At 34.5% G+C, this 18083-nt stretch overlaps 1 protein-coding gene across 4 annotated transcripts; it reads right to left on the reverse strand.

Moving 5' to 3' along the window:
• Positions 1 to 12109: 12109 nt before the first annotated feature.
• LOC105128462 (probable leucine-rich repeat receptor-like protein kinase At5g49770) lies at positions 12110 to 18083 on the reverse strand. Of its 4 annotated transcripts, none has more exons than XM_011030149.1 (19): positions 17909 to 18083; positions 17489 to 17609; positions 17319 to 17390; positions 16975 to 17049; positions 16825 to 16896; positions 16571 to 16732; positions 16401 to 16475; positions 16137 to 16208; positions 15987 to 16058; positions 15801 to 15869; positions 15637 to 15711; positions 15217 to 15288; positions 14962 to 15102; positions 14195 to 14673; positions 13953 to 14090; positions 13705 to 13838; positions 13310 to 13529; positions 12931 to 13166; positions 12110 to 12798 (listed from the first exon to the last, which is right to left on the reverse strand). In XM_011030149.1, the coding sequence occupies exons 1-19, from the start codon at positions 17979 to 17981 to the stop codon at positions 12358 to 12360; spliced, it is 2799 nt and encodes a 932-aa protein (XP_011028451.1). In that variant the 5' UTR covers positions 17982 to 18083; the 3' UTR covers positions 12110 to 12357. The 4 variants fall into 4 exon arrangements, with proteins under 4 accessions (XP_011028451.1, XP_011028450.1, XP_011028452.1 ...); XM_011030148.1 differs by having other exon boundaries at positions 13932 to 14090; positions 17909 to 18082; XM_011030150.1 differs by lacking the exon at positions 15637 to 15711 and having other exon boundaries at positions 13932 to 14090; positions 17909 to 18082.

The following is an 18083-nucleotide window of genomic DNA, read 5'->3' on the forward strand; positions in this document are numbered from 1 at the left end:
TTTCAGTTTGGTCCCTCAATTTTAGGAATTTACATTTTAGTCCCTAAACTTTATAAAAATTACAGTTCGGTCCCTGATTCGTTCTAGTCAGAATTGAGGATGGTTTATGGGTGAAGTTTCACTGTGGTTATGTAATTACAATTTGGTCTCGTTTTGGTAAAATTATGTTTTGGTCCCTGTTTTGGATAATTATCGTTTTAGTCCCTGAACTTAAGAGACTAAGCCTGGTTTTTTTTTTATGAATTGGAATCTTTCATTTGTGTTGTTTTGAGTTGCTTTTGAGTATATTTCATATATTTATTGTAGGTTCTCCTAACGATCCTCAATAGGTTTTTTGGGTCTTTCATCTGATATTCCTTTTAATTTATATTCTTCCGAGTGAGTGAGATAATTTTTAATATGCATATAATATAAATAAATATATATGTTGATTATATGATGAGTACAATTAGTTAATCTCTTGAATATTTATATATTTTACCTTATTTTTCAAGTACTCATCTATTCTTGAATTTGCACTCACATTCTATCGAGTTAAATTCTATTTGATATAATATACGTTTCTTTGATGATTCTATAAGTATCTATTATGCCTTGATACAGGATTTGTTAGTAACTCCATGCTAACGGAGAGTAGTTAGCTTATGTGCACATAGTATTCTGTATACCTAGCTTGTGAGAGAGGCATCAGTCTGTGGCGATTGATCATCCCACAGTGGTCACCTTCGGGTGTCATCTGGTCACTTTTGAGTGTCATCTGGTCACCTTTGGGTTTCATCTGGCCACCTTCGGGTGTCATCTGATCTTTGACATGTATTTCACTATGTTATGATAATATTTTTAGTATATATATGTATATGTATATCAAGATAAATCATCTTGTAAACTATTAATATCTAAAATGTATATTAAATATTATTTCCTCATTAAGTTTGGTTGAACTCACCCCTCATTCTTAATATTATTTTAGGTTCTTAGTTTCTGATAGCAGGTGGACTTTATTGAGTGTTTCTATTTCTTCAGTTTTGGTCGGTATGCCTTGCTTGTTTTGTGAGGCTTTCCTTTCCTTTTGATTCGATGTCTTAGATACTCCACTATTACCCTGTTTTAATTAAGTTTGGATTTTGATAGTGTAATGAGTATTATGGATTATTGTTTTTGTTTTAATTATTGATGAAGAGTTTTAAACTATCTTTTGAGTTTATCAGTTTTGAATAACATAATATTTCTGAAGATTATGAAATGCTGCGTTTTTTTGAATAACTTATTCTTTTGATACGTCTGTTCTAAGGCTTAGCGTAGGTGTGGTGTCTTTTCGACACCGCTCCTGTGTTGCCAGTCATAGATCTAGGATTCAGGTTGTGACAACCTATATCCATGGAAGAGAGTTAATATTATTAGAGATAAATAAAGGAAGAGTTACAACACACATGGAGGAGGAGGATCACTTCACTCAAACTCTACTCCCAACTCTCTTACTACACTTGCAGCTGCTGCAATGGCAACAAGGCTACTGCCAATGCAGCTCTCTCTCTTTCTCTTTACTCTTTTACACACACTCACTACCCTTTGCTCATTTTTCTCTCTCTCTCTCTCGGTGCCTTTTTATAGGCAACAATGGTGCCCCAACTTTAGCTCTTCTTCAACAAAGGTGGTTGCCAACTCCAACTTTTCTTCAAAAATGATGGCTATCAACCTTTGACATCTTGGATGGGTGCGCATGGTTGGTGCAACTCCAGTTGCAGCTGCTGCAATAGTCAATGGTTGTTGCACATTAATAATAACCAACCCAATAGTCCCCTCCTCTCTATGAATGCTTACAACAATTCATTCTCTTAGACTTGATAGCGTCTGACCTGGGAAGCAAACATATTGATACCTAGGGAAGACAACACTGTAGTTTCTCAGATGATGCAAACAATTTGGACAGTACACAAGAAAGTTAAACCCAAGAAACCAGAGATTTAACTGAGTATATATTGATTGTACCGAGATTAACCAGATCAACCAAATCATTTAAATTTTGATTAAGTCAATTGCATTTCTCTAATTCAACTTAAAACTCAACCCATATCAAGCTCTATATATATCATAGGTTTTCTAGATTTTATACACACACACAGACATGCGCACACACACACACACTAAAATGTTTGCTTATTTCGACTAAGGTTTTCTTGTTTAGGCTCTCACAGTTCATTATGGTTTCAATATAGTTCATTGTAACTGCATCAGGAATGGGGCAGAACAATAAAAAAATGTCCATGATTCAATCACCATCATAGTTGCCTAGTTACATGGAGCATGGAGGGTCCATTAAAGCTAGCTAAGATCTCTACTAAATCTAATCTAGCCTCGAACTTTAATGAGTGATTTTTGGCCCAAGTGCAGGCAATTCAGAATATTCATTCTGCAGTTCATCTATAAAGTTAAGAACACCCTTAAGCACTTGATTCTGTATGTGATAATCAAACTAAATCTTGGCCCAAATGCAGGCAATTCAAAATATTTCAGATACCGTACGTGGTAAGAATGAGTTGTAAGAGTGATAGAAGAACCCACCAAGTGGTTTCTTTCTTATGTTAAACCTTGATTCTAATAATACTCATCCACTTGAGATGTGTGGAAGATTTTACGAAGTCTACTAATTAGACAAGTAGAAAGAAATGCATTTGACTGTTGGAGTATGCTACAAATGTTATGAATAGTTTACCGAAAACAAATATATATATTTATATGATTTTTTAAAATCGAGTATGTCCATAAAGGTAGAAAATTGTATATTATTAAAGAAAAGATACAAACACTCAACTCAACCTAGTACAATATTACAAAATCCAGTGTTTCACTTTTATACTTGATGTTTCTCTCTCTCTGCTCTTTTTCACTGTCATAGTTGCACTTGCACTCACTACACATGTACACTCTCTTATTCTCTCTTTATCTCCATTTATAGAAAAAATGAAAGCCTTAACAACAACCGATAAATATCAACTAATTACTAACTATCATAACAAATATTATGGCTAACTTTAGTGTACTTGTCATAAGTGATGGTGGTGAAAAATTTTGACATAAATTTACTACAAATCTCCACCTTGGTAAGATTTTTCCATCTCATTCTCATGATAAATCAATGTTGCCTCTAATATGCCATATGGCGATGCACCCTAAAGGTGCTCAACACCAAGAGATGTTAACCAAGTCCAAATAATGTTGGAACTTGATTCTTGAACATATTTTGTGAGCATATTAGCTGGATTATCTGCAGTATCAATCTTCTATAGCAGAATATCCCCTTCATCCATAATTTCTCAAATAAAATGAAATTGAACATTGATATGCTTGGTGTGGGGCAGGAATGATGAACCTGATTCTTTGTAAGACAAATAACACTTTGATTATCACATTGGATATCCATGTGATCTTGAGTAATTCTCAAATCTTTAATCAACCCATGTAACCAAATAGCTTCTTTGAAAGCTTCCATTACTGTTATGTACTCTGCCTCAATTGTTGACAACGTTATTGTTGATTGTAATGTTAACCTCTAACTTACAGGCCTTTTAGCAAGTGTAAACACATAGCCTATTGTGGAGCGACACTTGTTTAAGTCACCAGCATAATCCAAGTCCATATTTTGTCCAAGTCTATCAACCTTCTCAAACTTCAAACTAATATTAGTTATGCCATGAATGTATCGTAGAATCCACTTAAATGCCTGATAGGGACCTTTTTTCGAATCATGTGTATACCTGCTCACCATACTGATCTCGTACAAATCATTGCATACATTAATGTACCAACTGTATTTGCATACGGAATTTAAGCCATATGTTTGCACTCTTCCTCTGTGTATGGAGATATTGAAGCACTTAGCTTAAAACTAGGAGCTAAAGGTGTGCTTACAGGCTTGGTCTTACCATCTACTCCAAATCTCTGTAGAATTTTCTTCAAGTATTGGGTCTGTGTTAAAAATATTATGCTCTAAATCTTTATGCCAAAAATCTTCTTAGCTTCTCCAAGGTCCTTCATCTCAAATTGAGTTCTTAGTTAAGCTTTTAATTTATCAATCTCCATCTTGCTTTCGATGCAATCAATATATCATCCACATATAAGAGCAAATAGATTAAAAAAAACCATCAAGAAGTTTGTGAAAATATACACAGTTGTTAAATTGACTTCGTATGTATCCATGTTTTGTCATGAACTTATCAAATCGCTTATACCACTAGCGAGGAGATTGTTTCAATCCATACAATGACTTTTTCAGCTTATAAACCCAATTCTTTTTCCCAATGACTTTGAAACCATCTGGCTAAGACATGTAAATTTCCTCTTCCAAATCTTGATATAGGAAGACAATTTTCACATCAAGTTAACCAAACTTTAAATGAAACTGTGCAACCAAAGCTAGTAGAATATGGATTGATGAATACTTAACAACTAGAGAGAAAACCTCATTATAATCTATCCCTTCCTTCTAGCATAACTTTTTGCTACTAATCTTACTTTGAAACGAATGTTGTCTTTTCCAGGATTACCTTTCTTCTTGGCATATACTCATTTGCAACCAATTGTCTTCTTTTCTTTAGGAAGTTGTACCAAATCCCAAGTCTGATTCTTATGGAGAGATCATATCTTCATCTATTACCTTTTTCCATTTTGCACTTTCTACATTTTATACTACTTCTTTATAAGTTTAGGGGATTTCATCATTAATCACCGAAAGTGCATAAGCCACCATATTACAATACTGAGCAGGTTTCTTGATAACTCCTTTTAGTTTACTTGTTGTAATAAATTCTTATTGTTTGGTTACTGAAGTTGTTGCATTCTCTTCATCTGAACTTTCATCTGAATCTCCTTCAATATTGCTTAGACAATCTTTATAGGAATGACTAAAGTCTTCAACTCTACGTATTGTGCATCACCAAACTATTTTTCCTTCTCTTGTGATTTCTCTTGTTGTAGCATGCCAGACTCATCAAAAGTGACATCTCTACTCAAAATCATTTTCTTTGATTTAGAATACCAAAGTCTATAAACTTTTACTCCTTCACTAAAGCCTAAAAATATAGATTTATTAGCTCTAGGATTTAGCTTAGACTTAATAACATGATAATATGCTGAGCAACCAAATATATGCATAAAGTCATAATCATTTACAGGAGAGCCTGACCATACCTCCAAGGGGGTTTTTCCATTTAATGTTGCTGAAGGTAACCAATTAACAATATAATGAGCATAGCTTAGTGCCTTGCCCCAAAACACTTTGCTCAATCCTGAATGTGATAGCATACATCGAACTTTCTCCACCAATATACGGTTCATGCGTTCTGTTACTTCATTCTATTGCAGTGTTTTGCGAACAGTAAAATATCATTTGATCCCTTCATTCTAGCAAACTTTAAAGAAAGGATATGAAATGTATTCACCACTATTATTTGACTAAAGAGTCGTAACTCTCCTTCTAGTTTAAGTCTTCACCATTTTCTTCTATCTTAAAAAGATATCAAGGACCTCATCCTTGTGTTTCATCATGTACACCCATACTAGTCTTGAGAAATCATTAATAAAAGTAACAAACCAATGATTACCTCTAATAGATTAATTCTTTAAAGGTCCCTATACGTCTGTGTGAACATAATCTAGAATCCATTTTGTATTGTGTACCACAATGCCAATCTTAACCCTTGTCTGTTTTCTAAGAATACAATGCTCACAAAACCCATACTTCCCAGATTTTATGCCTTTTAATAAACCTTGCTTGACTAATCCTTGTAAAGCCTTTTCATCAGCATTCCTTAAGCGTATATGCCAAAGTATGGAATTATCTGCTTCATCATCTTATAAGCTTTTGGAAACAGCTGCTGTACCAATAACTATAGATCCATCTAGGAAATATAAGTTCCTATCCTTGTGCCTCTTAAGACAACTAATGCACCACAGATTGCTCTCAAGACTCCGCCATGCATGATAATTTTATAAGCACTAGATTTTAGGACATCAAGTGATAAAAGATTTTTCTTCAAGTCAAGAACATACCATACCTCTTTTAGTTTCTTGACTACTCTATTATGTATCTTTAGATGGATAGTCTCAATCCATTTGGTCTCATAAATATCATCATTGCACATCAACACAACTCATTTATCAAACTCCTCAGTTTCAAGAATAAGTGCTTGTTAAGGCACATATGATAGGAATATATAGAATTAAGAACTCATTCACCAAAATGGTTTTCTAGTGATGAGATCATGAATACAGAGTCTCATTCATCTTCATCTCATGCAATGTTTATAATTGGTTCATCTTTTTCTTTGTTGCCCTTAATTGGATAATCTTTCTTCCAATGCCTCTTTTTATGACAAAAGACATACTCATCTTTTACAAGATATCGTTTGTTTAATGATTGTGTTCTGGATTTTGAGTGAGATCTCTCTCGTCCTCTAAATCTTCTAGGTTTTATTCTACCTCTAACTGTCAATGTTTCTTACATTGACTCTTTATGAATAATTTGGTCATTCTTTCGGTACTCATTATTCACCAAAGCTTTAGACATATCAATGAATTTAATATTTTCTTTACCATACAGTAAAGTGGTGGCGAGATGTTCATACATGTCAGGCAATAAATTTAATAACAACAAAGCTTTATCTTCATCATCAATTTCTACATCCAAATTCTTCAAATCAGCTATTATTTTATTGAAATCATTCAAATGCTCATTCATGGAAATACCCTTTTTTTACTAAAAATAGAAGATTCTTTTCTTCAAGTAGAGATGATTCTCTATACTTTTCTTCATAAACATATCCTCTAGTGTTTGCTATAATTCCTTTGTAAAGTTTTGTTCTAAAAAGGCATACTTCTAATCCTTTACAAGACAAAGTCGGATGAAACTACAGGCTAATTGATTTATCATTTCCCAGCTTCTATCATCTAAATCCTCCGGTTTATCTTCTATAGTGAAATATAAATTCATTTGGATAAGCACATCCATAACTTCACATTTTCACATGCCAAAATTACCTTTCCATCAAACTTCTCCACCTTAAATTTGGTAATCAATACCAGGATGTATTATGGAGGTATATTAGCATTCCTCGCTAATCTTTCTTCTAGAATATCAACTAGTAAAATGTCTTTAGATTAGAAATAAACTTTTGAAATTGTTAAAACATATACTTTTATACTCAAAAGAGCCAAAATAGTAACTTTGACATGTTGTTTCACAAAACAGAGATCACTGTTGAGTCCAAAACGGTTGAAAATGCTAAGAACAAGCTTGACACTAAAAAAAACAAGCTAAAAAATCACTAAATTGGCCAAAAAGCCAATTTGACCGAGTTGACTTAGGAAATAAATATTTTATCTCCATAAAGAATATTATGTCACTATCAAGGGAATATTCTCTTATTGTTAATGGAATATTCTTATTTTGTCAATAGAATATCATGTCACTTTTAGATGACATGTCTGATGATATGGTAATGTAGACCCTCTATTGATGACATGGATGATGACTCAACACAAACATATCTAATAATGTGGCATAGTCTTCTCAGGCTTAAATTTTGGCATTGTCTAGTTTTTCGGGCAGATTTCACGCGAAACCTTGACGAGCTCTATAGTGCTTGTTTCAACTTTAATTTCGATGATCTTTATATCATTAGACTTGTATCGATAAGAGAAATCTCTATAGGTGGTCAAAATCAAGATTGAAGGATTTTGAAAATTCTGAAACTTTGAACAGAGAGATGAAAAACGTATTTTTTAGTGTTCAAGCTTCCTTAATACTCTAATACCAATTTATTGTGCATACTAGACCAAAAACAAATATAAATAAAACACAAACAAACAAATTTCATGGCTTCCTGAAATCAAGTATGTCTACGGAGGTAGTAGATTGTATATTATTAGAGAAATGATATAAACGCTTAACTCAACCTAGTACAATCCCATAAAACCCAGAGTTTTACTCTTACACTTGGTGTTTCTCTCTCTTTGCTCTTTTTCACTCTCATAATTGCACTTGCACTCACTACACACTTACACTCTCTTGCTTTCTTTTTATCTTCATTTATAGAAGAAATGAAAGTCTTGGGAGCAACTAATAAATATCAACCAGCTGCTAACTATCACAATAAATTTTGTGGCTGACTTTAGTGTATTTGTCATAAGTGATGGTGGTGGCAAACCTTGACATAAATTTGCTACAACAAAATGCAAACAACATAAGAAAAATGGTAACTTGTACTCTCAGGTAAGAAGTATCACGAAGACATTTGCCAAGCCAAACTTATACCAAGTATTTTGAGCTCACTCACAGTGGATCTACCTTTGAAACTAGGAAGTCTTCACTATAATCAAAGGCATCTCTTACTTGCATCGTCATAGTTGTTTGCTAATAATTTAAATTGATAGAAATAAATTTTGGTCAATCAAGAGATTAGAGCCAAAGAAAATTCAACAAAATATTTGAACTCATTTGTGGAAAGAATGCTTGCATTCAATCCCACATTGATTTGTTTAACCAATCAGAATTTTTATCTTATTTGTTAGAGGAATATATTCTAGATAGATTGATGGGAAAGTGTTGGAAATATGTTGTTAAATAATATTTATGTAGTCTTATAAAGGTAGAATAATACTTTCAGTTTAACCTATATATACTTTATTTGTATTTAGGTTAAGACTAAGCACTCATAATATATAGATCATTTAGAATTCTAGCCTTCTTTTTGTATGTGATCTTAATTATTTTAACATGGTATCAAAGCTAGTTTTATGGAATAAAACTTAATCCCAAACACAGCTTTCATGAATCCAACTTTGCGGTAAGTTGGTTGGGGGTTTGTAGGAGGCAGCTCACTCCTGCCAGGGTTCAGGGCAAAGCCCTAAAATTTTTTAGAGTGATATTTTATCTTCCACTTCTACAAAATTTGGTATTTTATCTTCTATTCAATTTCTGTAATTATTTTGGTAATTCATCAAGAAGATATGTGTTTAGTTTCTGTAATCTCTATTTAGTTTCTGTAATTTGATATTTTATTTTCCGCTGCTTTTACATTCTAGTTCTCTATGATTGTTGATTATGGATACTGAAAGAGATGATTCACTTCAGTTTTTGAATGTGAGGTTAGATGAGAAGAACTATTCATATTGAAGTTATGTAATGAGAAATTTTCTTAAGGGTAAGAAAATGTGGGGGTATGTTAATGGAACTTATATGATACCTAAGAATATTGAGGAGGGCGATGTTGTTTTGATATATGCATGGGAAGAAAATAATACAAAGATCATTACTTGGATCAATAATCTTATTGAGCATTTGATAGGTACGCAGTTGGCGAAGTATAAGACAACAAAAAAGGTTTGGGATCATCTGCAAAAGTTATTCATATAATCAAATTTTACAAAACAATATCAATTAGAGAATAACATATGAGCTCTTCATTAAAATAATATAAGTATTCAACAGTTTTATTCTGCTATGACATATCTTTGAAATCAATTGGCTCTTACAGAATTGGTAGAATTAAAGGCAAGTGATGCCTATACTGAGCATAGAAAGCAACAATGATTGGTATAGTTTTTAATAGCACTTCGCAATGATTTTGAAAGACTTAAAGGTTTAATTTTGCATCATTCTCCACTGCCTTCTATTAACTACTTTGTAGGCTTTAGACACAGAACTATAGCTTTCAAATATACTTGGTATAAACTCATTATCAAGTTTATCCCTCTTGATATGTGGAACATGAACATAACATATGCTACCAGAAATTTTAATAAAGCTTAGTGAAGGTTTGTAATTATACCAAGCTTTAAATAATGTCTTTTCTACCAAAAATTTTATTGGAAGTTGATTTTGAAGAAAACTATTGTGTTAGCTACTTCTGCCTAAAGAATCTTGGGTAAAACCTTCTTATATAGCATGCATCTAACCATCTCCATTATATATCTGTTTCTCATCTCACTAACACCATTTTGTTTTGGAGTGTAAGAAGCTGTAAGTTGATGTTCAATGCAACATCTTAATTGTATAGATTAAACTATGATGAAGTGTATTCTTTACCATTGTCAGATCTAATGGCTTGAATTTTGTATCTACTTTGATTCTCCACATTCTTCTTGAATCTCTAAAAGATCCCAGTTATTTCTGACTTTATTTCATAAAAAAAACCCAACACATTTTAGTGAAATTATCAATGAAAAAAATGTAATATCGACTATATTTTAATGTAATATGACAATTTAGTAATTGGTCAGTAAATAGAGGCACACCTTTTATAACATCATTCTTCTTTATACTGAACATTCATTGTTGATGACAATGTCACAGCCTCTTACACCTCACTTTTATGTCATTAAGCTTTGTTGAAAAAGTTGTGGGCTCTTTTTCAAATGGTAAAAATAAAAAACTTTTACCTCTCATTTTAGCTTGCAATATTTTTTATTCAATAACATAAAAAAATGACAAAATTGATCATAAAAAAATCATCTTCATGCTTTTCTTTATAAGTTGTCCAACACTTAACAAATTCTGATATATATCAAATACATAGAGAACATCGAAAATTGTTTTTGTATCTAAATTTGTTGTGATGGAAATGGTTCCTTTTCTCTTAGCTATTATACAATCATCATTTCCAATTCAAACCTTTACAATTTTTGTAGATTACAATGTTCTAAAAAGACTTTTGTCAAAAGTTATATGGTTTATGTAACCATTGTCAATGAGCCAATCATATGACTTTTGAATTGAAAAATATATGGCTACGAACATTTGATCTTCATCATCTTGACTAGCAACTTGAGCATCTTCCTCTTGTTTCTGAGGTTTAGTTCTACAAATAAGTGCTTCATGTCCAAGTTGATTGTATTTGCTACACCTTATATTAGGTCTCTTCAAGCACTTGAATGGTGGATGGCCTATCTTGTTACAATGTTGACATAGTGAAAAATTTCTTTTAAAAAAATTTCCTTTGTTTTGAAATTGATTAATAGTAAATTTACTATTGCTTGAAGCCTCATTTTTCTTGAAAGACTTCTTATTCATTTTAGAATCTTAATACTTGGCTTATAAAGCCCCTTTTGTAAAATGATCCTGCCTCATAAGTCTTCGTTATTCTTGAGCTTGTGAAGCATTTAAAAATTTTGTCAATGTAATTTTTGATAAATCTTTTATATTCTCCGATAAAGTAACTAAAGCTTTATATTTTTCTAGAACTGAAACCAAAATCTTTTCAATAATTCTAGAGTTTGTGAATGTTGTTCCCAACAATCTAACTCTGTTAATAATACCAACCAACCTCTCTGAACAATCTAACTCTATTAACAATACCAACCAACCTATCTTAGTATTCTTTTATAATCTTAGATTCTTTCATTCTTTACAGCTTAAACTCTCGTATCAAGTGTAGGCTTTGCATGCCACGAATTCTTTCATCTTTTACATCTTCTTTCTTTAGATAATCTTAAAGATCTTTTGTTAATTTAAAAGATATAATTCTTATGAAGATGGTTATTGAAACAACAACAAACATACATGCTTTTGCTTTTGATTTCTTTGTTTTTTACTCTTTTTGTAGCCCTTGATCTAGGTCATGATTGGATTATTTGGTAATGGAGAAACATCATAATTCTCTTCAATAGATTTTCAAATATCTAAGGCCTCTAAATAAGTTTTTATTTTCACTGCTTAAAGTTGATAGTTTCCTTTATCAAAGATAGAAAAGGCATACGAGAAAAGCTTACTTTAGCTTCCATTACAAGTCAACAGATAAAATTACTTTGATAGCAATTAAAAGTATTTAAGTAAAAAAAGAAAGTAAAACAAAAAAAAAAAAGCTAAAGACAACAATATGTTGTATATTGTTTTATTGAACAAAGATGAATAATTGTTTGCTGAATAAAAACAATCCTTCTAAATATACTTATAAATATATATAGTAAATGAAATAAACTAAATTGCTAACTGATAATACTAAATCATGCCATGATATGCTAATAAAATAACATACTAACTTTTAAAGACTAGAAAAACTATTTATTGTTGCTACAAATGAAAGATTAACGTAATAGAACTCTTGAAGCAATCTTCAACAGAAATAGATCAATAAGTTCAACAGGCATAAGTTTAATTTCTAACATAATTAATGTAAGAGTAAACATGATTTTTTTCACCCAAAATACAAAGGTTTTGCTGAATATATATTCATAACTAGTTGACTCTTACAAATCTGATGCACCACACGGGGGGGACATCGCAAGAAAATATTGTAACACCCAGTACTGAAGCAACTTCTCAGCTTTCCCAGCAAAACAATGCTCATCATGGTTCAAGACTCAAGATAATGAAAACTCTTCTTCCTTCAAGGATGGTGGAAACTCGTCCTGGCTTGCTTCCTCAAAACTAGCTGAAGTGGATTCTGATTCAGCACTGGGGTTTAAACCAGCAAGATGCAAGATATTCTCAATCTCTTTCACCACTTCACCCATTGTTGGCCTGTCACTTCCTTTCTCTTGTACACATTTCATTGCCAGATCCACTATCCTATCTAGACCTTTCGGCTTCGTGTCTAAACCAATGCTCGGGTCAAGAAGTTCATGAAGGCTATATAGATCTTTTTTTCTATCCAATAAGCTACTTACCTCCGCTACAAGGTATTTCCCTCGCTCTAAAGGCTTTCTTCCACTTACTAGTTCCAGCAACACAACTCCAAAGCCATAGACATCACTCTTCTCAGTCAAGAGCAGGGTCTTCTGATATTCAGGATCTATATAACCCTAAGCAGAAAATACAGTAATCTTGTCAATTGTAACACTTGATATATATTGGCATTAATCATAGACCAGCCGGCGACCTGCATATAATGAAACTAGATAGTCTTAAATTCTTGACGTTTTGGAGGTACTGACCATTGTCCCTTTAACTTGAGTGGTAGCAAGAATAAGCTCACTATTGTCCATAGGCTTGGAAAGACCAAAGTCAGCAACTTTAGCATTTAAGGATTCATCCAGTAATATGTTAGCTGATTTTACGTCCCTGTGGATAATACGAGGGTTGACAAGCTCGTGCAAGTAGGCAAGACCTCTTGCTGCACCAAGAGCCACTTTAAGTCTCCTCCTCCAATCCAGCCAGATCCCGCTCAAACCTGCTTACGTGAGAAGAGGATATATAATTGTGCAGACTTACTACAACTATAGAATGCGTGGGCTTATTTTCGGAACAAAGGCACCAAAGGGTTGTCATGGAAAACTCAATGCTTGTAAGATTGAATGGTTCCATGTACAATACCTGATAGGCTGTCCATGAGACTACCATTGCGAACAAACTCATAAATTAGCATCTGTTCACCTCTCTCAAAGCAAAACCCAACAAGGTTTACAACATTTTTATGATGAACTCTCGATAAAACTTCTATCTCTGAGTTGAATTCAAGCCCACCTTGCACCGATCCTTGTCGACGTCGTTTGATGGCAATCAGTTGTCCAGTAGGAAGCATGCCTCTATAAACCTGTACACAAAAATGCTGAAAGTTTACTTTCAAATACTCATTCTTAAGGTTTGGTAGTCCATGCCAGCTCAGAAGTTAGATAGTTTGAAGGCAAATTGTAACCAGCAACACCCACAATCATTGTTTATGCAAATGAAACCTCCATGGCAGGACAGGAAAAGAGGGAGAGACTTGCCATTCCGTAACCCCCTGATCCAATATGATTGACTTCCGAGAAATTATTCGTGCACTTCGTAATCTCATCGAAAGAAAAGCATCTGGCTCCCTTCAACTGAGGAACGCTGTCACTGTTCTTTAAATCCAAGTATGCTGCAATTTGGCAAAATGAAGAAAAAGAAATAAACACAATTTTCAATGATGAATGGGAAAATATCAGGTTTAAAAACTAGAACCTTCAAGTACCAAAATGATTCTTCTGTTCACTTGCACTTTCTCTTCTCTTCTTCTGTCGATAAGCGCATACCCCTGCAAGAAGCAATAGCAGCAGGAAAGAGGCTCCTCCAGCCGCAGCCCCAATGATCCTTACGGTGCTTGATAACTCTTTTGATACCGTGGGTTTTCCTGCAAGACAAAGAGGGAGGGAGGGAGGGAGGAGGATGTGTCATCAGAAGAAAGAAAGAACAATGCAAGCCAATCTCTCACTTGTGCATGAAATGTGTAAGTACCATCGAAGTATGGATATGGAGAACCCTTAAAATATGTAGGTCCAAAGATATCTGAATTCTCATAAGTCTGAAGGGTTAGCACAAATCCGATATCAGAAATAGTAGCTGTGTTAAAATGATCTTGGCCCGACGGAAACATGGATAAATTTGACTCAAGATACCCAAAGGAATCCTTCGCTGGAAAATTTACTTCTACTGAATCCACGGGAAGTTGATGGAACTTGAAGGAACGCATCAGAGACTCTTCTTCCAGATGAACATAATAAGCTGAGTTTCTTGACTCTAAAAATGGAGGTTTGAAGACTAGTACTCCCCTGTATGGATACGAGCATTTGCAATTGGGACTGGAAATCTGATCTGAAATGCAGTGGAGGGGAACACATTTCTCTGGTAGCCGCGTATACGAAGAATTGGCTTGAGGAACGGCGCAGTAATTTTCTGTTGCTTCTGGATGCGCACAAACTGGGTTACCCACAAGTCTGCAAAATATAACACATCAAACACTCTTATGCAGGCAAGATGTATAGCACATCTCCTCAGGATTTAACTTGTCCCACTACTATCGTTGTCACGTTTTAGCAGTCAAGTGGACAAAATTAAGGAAAAAAGAATTACAGAGACATCTCTAAAGTTCGAAGATATTACGAAAACTTCTGTACAAAAAATGCCGTTAACGTTTGATATTTATTGAAGGGATGATTTTCTGTAATATCCGAGAGGGACTACTGTAATTCATCCAAAAAAAGGAGGAGGAGAATGCCTCTTACATTACATCCAAGTTATTCCTTCGTTCTGGTGATTCTGGATAGAATGAAATGAGATTGTTTCGCATATCAATGACTTTCAGTTGGCTGCTAGAGCTTGTTGCGACATCCAATGTGCCATTGAGCTGGTTGTTCCTTAGAATCCTGTAACCATTAATGAATTTAGATATCCATCAGTTTCCATGAGATGAAAGAATCTATCAATATCCATGAAGTTGACCGCTATGGTACTGAAGAAACAAGGGGAAGGATGCTCACAAAGTCTGTAAACTAGGAAGATCGAAGAGTGTAGGAGGAATCCGACCTTCAAGTCCAGTGTTTTCCAACATTCTGTTATTCACAGGGAAGTGAAGAACGCTTCACTATGTTGACAGCGTGAAAAATCATAAATTGTAAAGTTTTATACACAGGAATGCATAGTCAATAAGAGGTTCCATGGACAAAAATGTCTCTGTCAAAAAAACCAATGACTGCTTCGTATAACACTTACTAAACATGGAGACAATTATAATATAGCGTGTAAAGTCATGATGCCTGAGCAAAATTTTAAGGGCTAATTGCAAAGTGGGATGGTGGAAAGGATTTGTTATTCTTGAAAGAAAACAGTTAAGTCTTCATTGAGCTGGTCGAGTGTGTGTTACGACAGAGAGAGAAAAGGAGGGAGGCAGGGAGACATACAGTGTTGTCAAAGCCCGTAAGTTTGAGAATGACAGCGGAAAATCTGAAGCGTCAAAACTATTATTGCTCAGGTCCCTGGAGAAAAGATTTTGGTCACAGTAGGCATTTGGAGAAAATTCGAATAGTATTTCATACAGAGATACCTAACAGCCTGGAAATCTTACAAGTAGCTGAGATAAGCCATGCCAGTGAGATTAGGAACAGGTCCAGTAAATTTATTGTTGGACAAAATCCTGAAATTTATCAGCAAAAAGCACTCTTAACCGAGTGAAAATCCGCTCAAAAGACTTAACAAACTAGCCAAACCATTGTGATATCTTTACTGGCAATGTCGTTTTCTGTATACTTACAACGTCGTCACATTGATAAGATTGTTGAGGTTTGAAGGGACAGGTCCAGTTAATGAGTTCCCTTCAAAACGTCTGCAACAAAGACAAGGCATTCAATACAAACTAGATCAGTGCAGATTAATCACTTCCGTTTGTCATGTAGATGCTTACACAGCCTGCAAAGTGTGCACAAGTCCAAGGGTAGAAGGAATGCTTCCCGTGAGATTATTGTCATGCAAAAGCCTGCACAAAAGTAATGTATATACAAATATTGTAAACCTTTACTAAAATTGATCAGATATGGATTTATTGTATTCAGGTGGATAGTCTAGCGCATGCGTAACAAAAGGCCTGATAGTGCCAAATGACCAGTCTGATAAAAAAAATCATAACTTTCAATCTCATGTCTGATCTGAAAAGCATATACAAACTCACACGTGAATGAGAGTCATGTCTGATCTGAAAAGCTCATTCGGGATTGCGCCTGAGAACCGATTCCTTCCTAGATGACTGAATAATTTTCAGACCAGCATAAACAGATGTCAATAAAGCCGAAGCAAGAGAGAACACTAATCAGCTGGACAGCACAAAGAGATTTGACATACAAGTGTAATGCATTAACTAGCATATCAAGACCAGATGTATTTCCACTGGAGACCGGGATGGATCCGTCGAGCAGATTATTGAATAGATCCAGCACAACGAGTTTCGAAAGGTTTCCAATTGAATGTGGAATTGATCCAGTGAATCTATTTGAATTCAGCTCTCTCCGGGAAATAGCAATAGAGAGTTTCAGAAAACAGTAAAGATTGCCAATAGAGAACATGTTTTGTCCATACGAAAACAGTAAAACACTCACAGAATCTCCAGCAGCTGAAGAGACCCTATCAACTCAGGGATAGGACCAGAGAAACTACAACCAGCCAACTTTCTGGAATGGAAGAAAAGAAAATTCTGTCAGTTAATTGGACTGGTTTCAGTGAATAGTAACGTCATATTATTCCCTTACAAGCGTTTTAGCTTCTTCAAATTCACAATTGATGGTGGAAGGGTACCGTTCAACCGGGTGTTGTACGATAGATCCCTATAACCAGACACTGTTAATGAGCAAGGAATCCTTGGAATGGAAAACAATCACTATGTTCATATATCAAGAAAAAGGATGAAAGCAATTCTGGGAATGAGGCCTTTTCTCAATATGTGCCTCATGCCTTGAGATCCGGACGCTAGAGCTGAGCCCAGTCTAGACATCTGGAAAGCCAAAGAGTATCGTAGCACTACATCTTAATTCGAGGCTATGACTACTTGTAAGTTGGGATCATTTATTATGTGAAGTGAAAACTCAAGACTTACAGAACCTCCAATTCTGATAAGGAGGAGATGTCTCCAGACAGCTCACCCATCAATCCCACAGCTGCCAACGTTCTGCAGTTGAAAATAGTCAGCTAATCTCCAAACTTGGAGAAGGAAGAAGGTGCGAGGCTTAATTAACATTTGAAGCTGAACAACTGCCTATAACTTACATCGAAGTCACACGTGACTTTTTACATGAAATGCCTTCCCATTTGCCTTCACAGGGATCTGCACCCACCCAATTACGTGGTGTGTTTACCCAGGCATCCTTGAGAATACTCATTACGGTAACTGCATGAGGAATGGGGCAGAACAATAAAAAATTTCCATGATTCAATCACCATCAGAGTTGTCTAGTTGCATGGAGTATGGAGGATCCATTAAAGCTAGCAAAGATCTCTACTAAATCAAATCTAGCCTCGAACTTTAATGGGTGATTTTTGGCCCAAGTGCAGGCAATTAAGAATATTCACTCTGCAGTTCTTCTATAAAGTTAAGAAGACCCTTAGGCATAAAAAGCTACACCCTACATGAGGCATGGCTCAAAAACTCTTTGGAGTAAATGGGGAATATTAATTTATTGAACTTACAATCATCACCATAGGTTTCTGTATAAATCTGAAAGGAAGCAACCAGCAAAAACGTCAGAACTTTGGGACACATTTCTCATCAGAATTGCAAAGCTCTTTGTTATGAATGTTGCCAACTCCAAAACTCTTTAATAGCAGAAATGATATCTAGAAGTACAACTCTTAATATAATAAA

The sequence above is a fragment of the Populus euphratica genome, unplaced genomic scaffold (genome assembly GCF_000495115.2).
Source record: "Populus euphratica unplaced genomic scaffold, PopEup_1.0 scaffold14.1, whole genome shotgun sequence".
NCBI classification, from domain to species: Eukaryota; Viridiplantae; Streptophyta; class Magnoliopsida; order Malpighiales; family Salicaceae; genus Populus; species Populus euphratica.

Excerpts from the sequence above, each read along its gene's own strand:
- LOC105128462 (XM_011030148.1), bottom strand. The coding sequence starts at position 17,981 with ATGTGTCCCAAAGTTCTGACGTTTTTGCTGGTTGCTTCCTTTCAGATT. Across the intron at positions 17,391-17,488 it reads AAGTCACGTGTGACTTCGAT|AACGTTGGCAGCTGTGGGAT; the intron begins GTAAGTTATAGG and ends TTTCAACTGCAG. Across the intron at positions 15,712-15,800 it reads ATGGCTTATCTCAGCTACTT|GGACCTGAGCAATAATAGTT; the intron begins GTAAGATTTCCA and ends TCTTTTCTCCAG.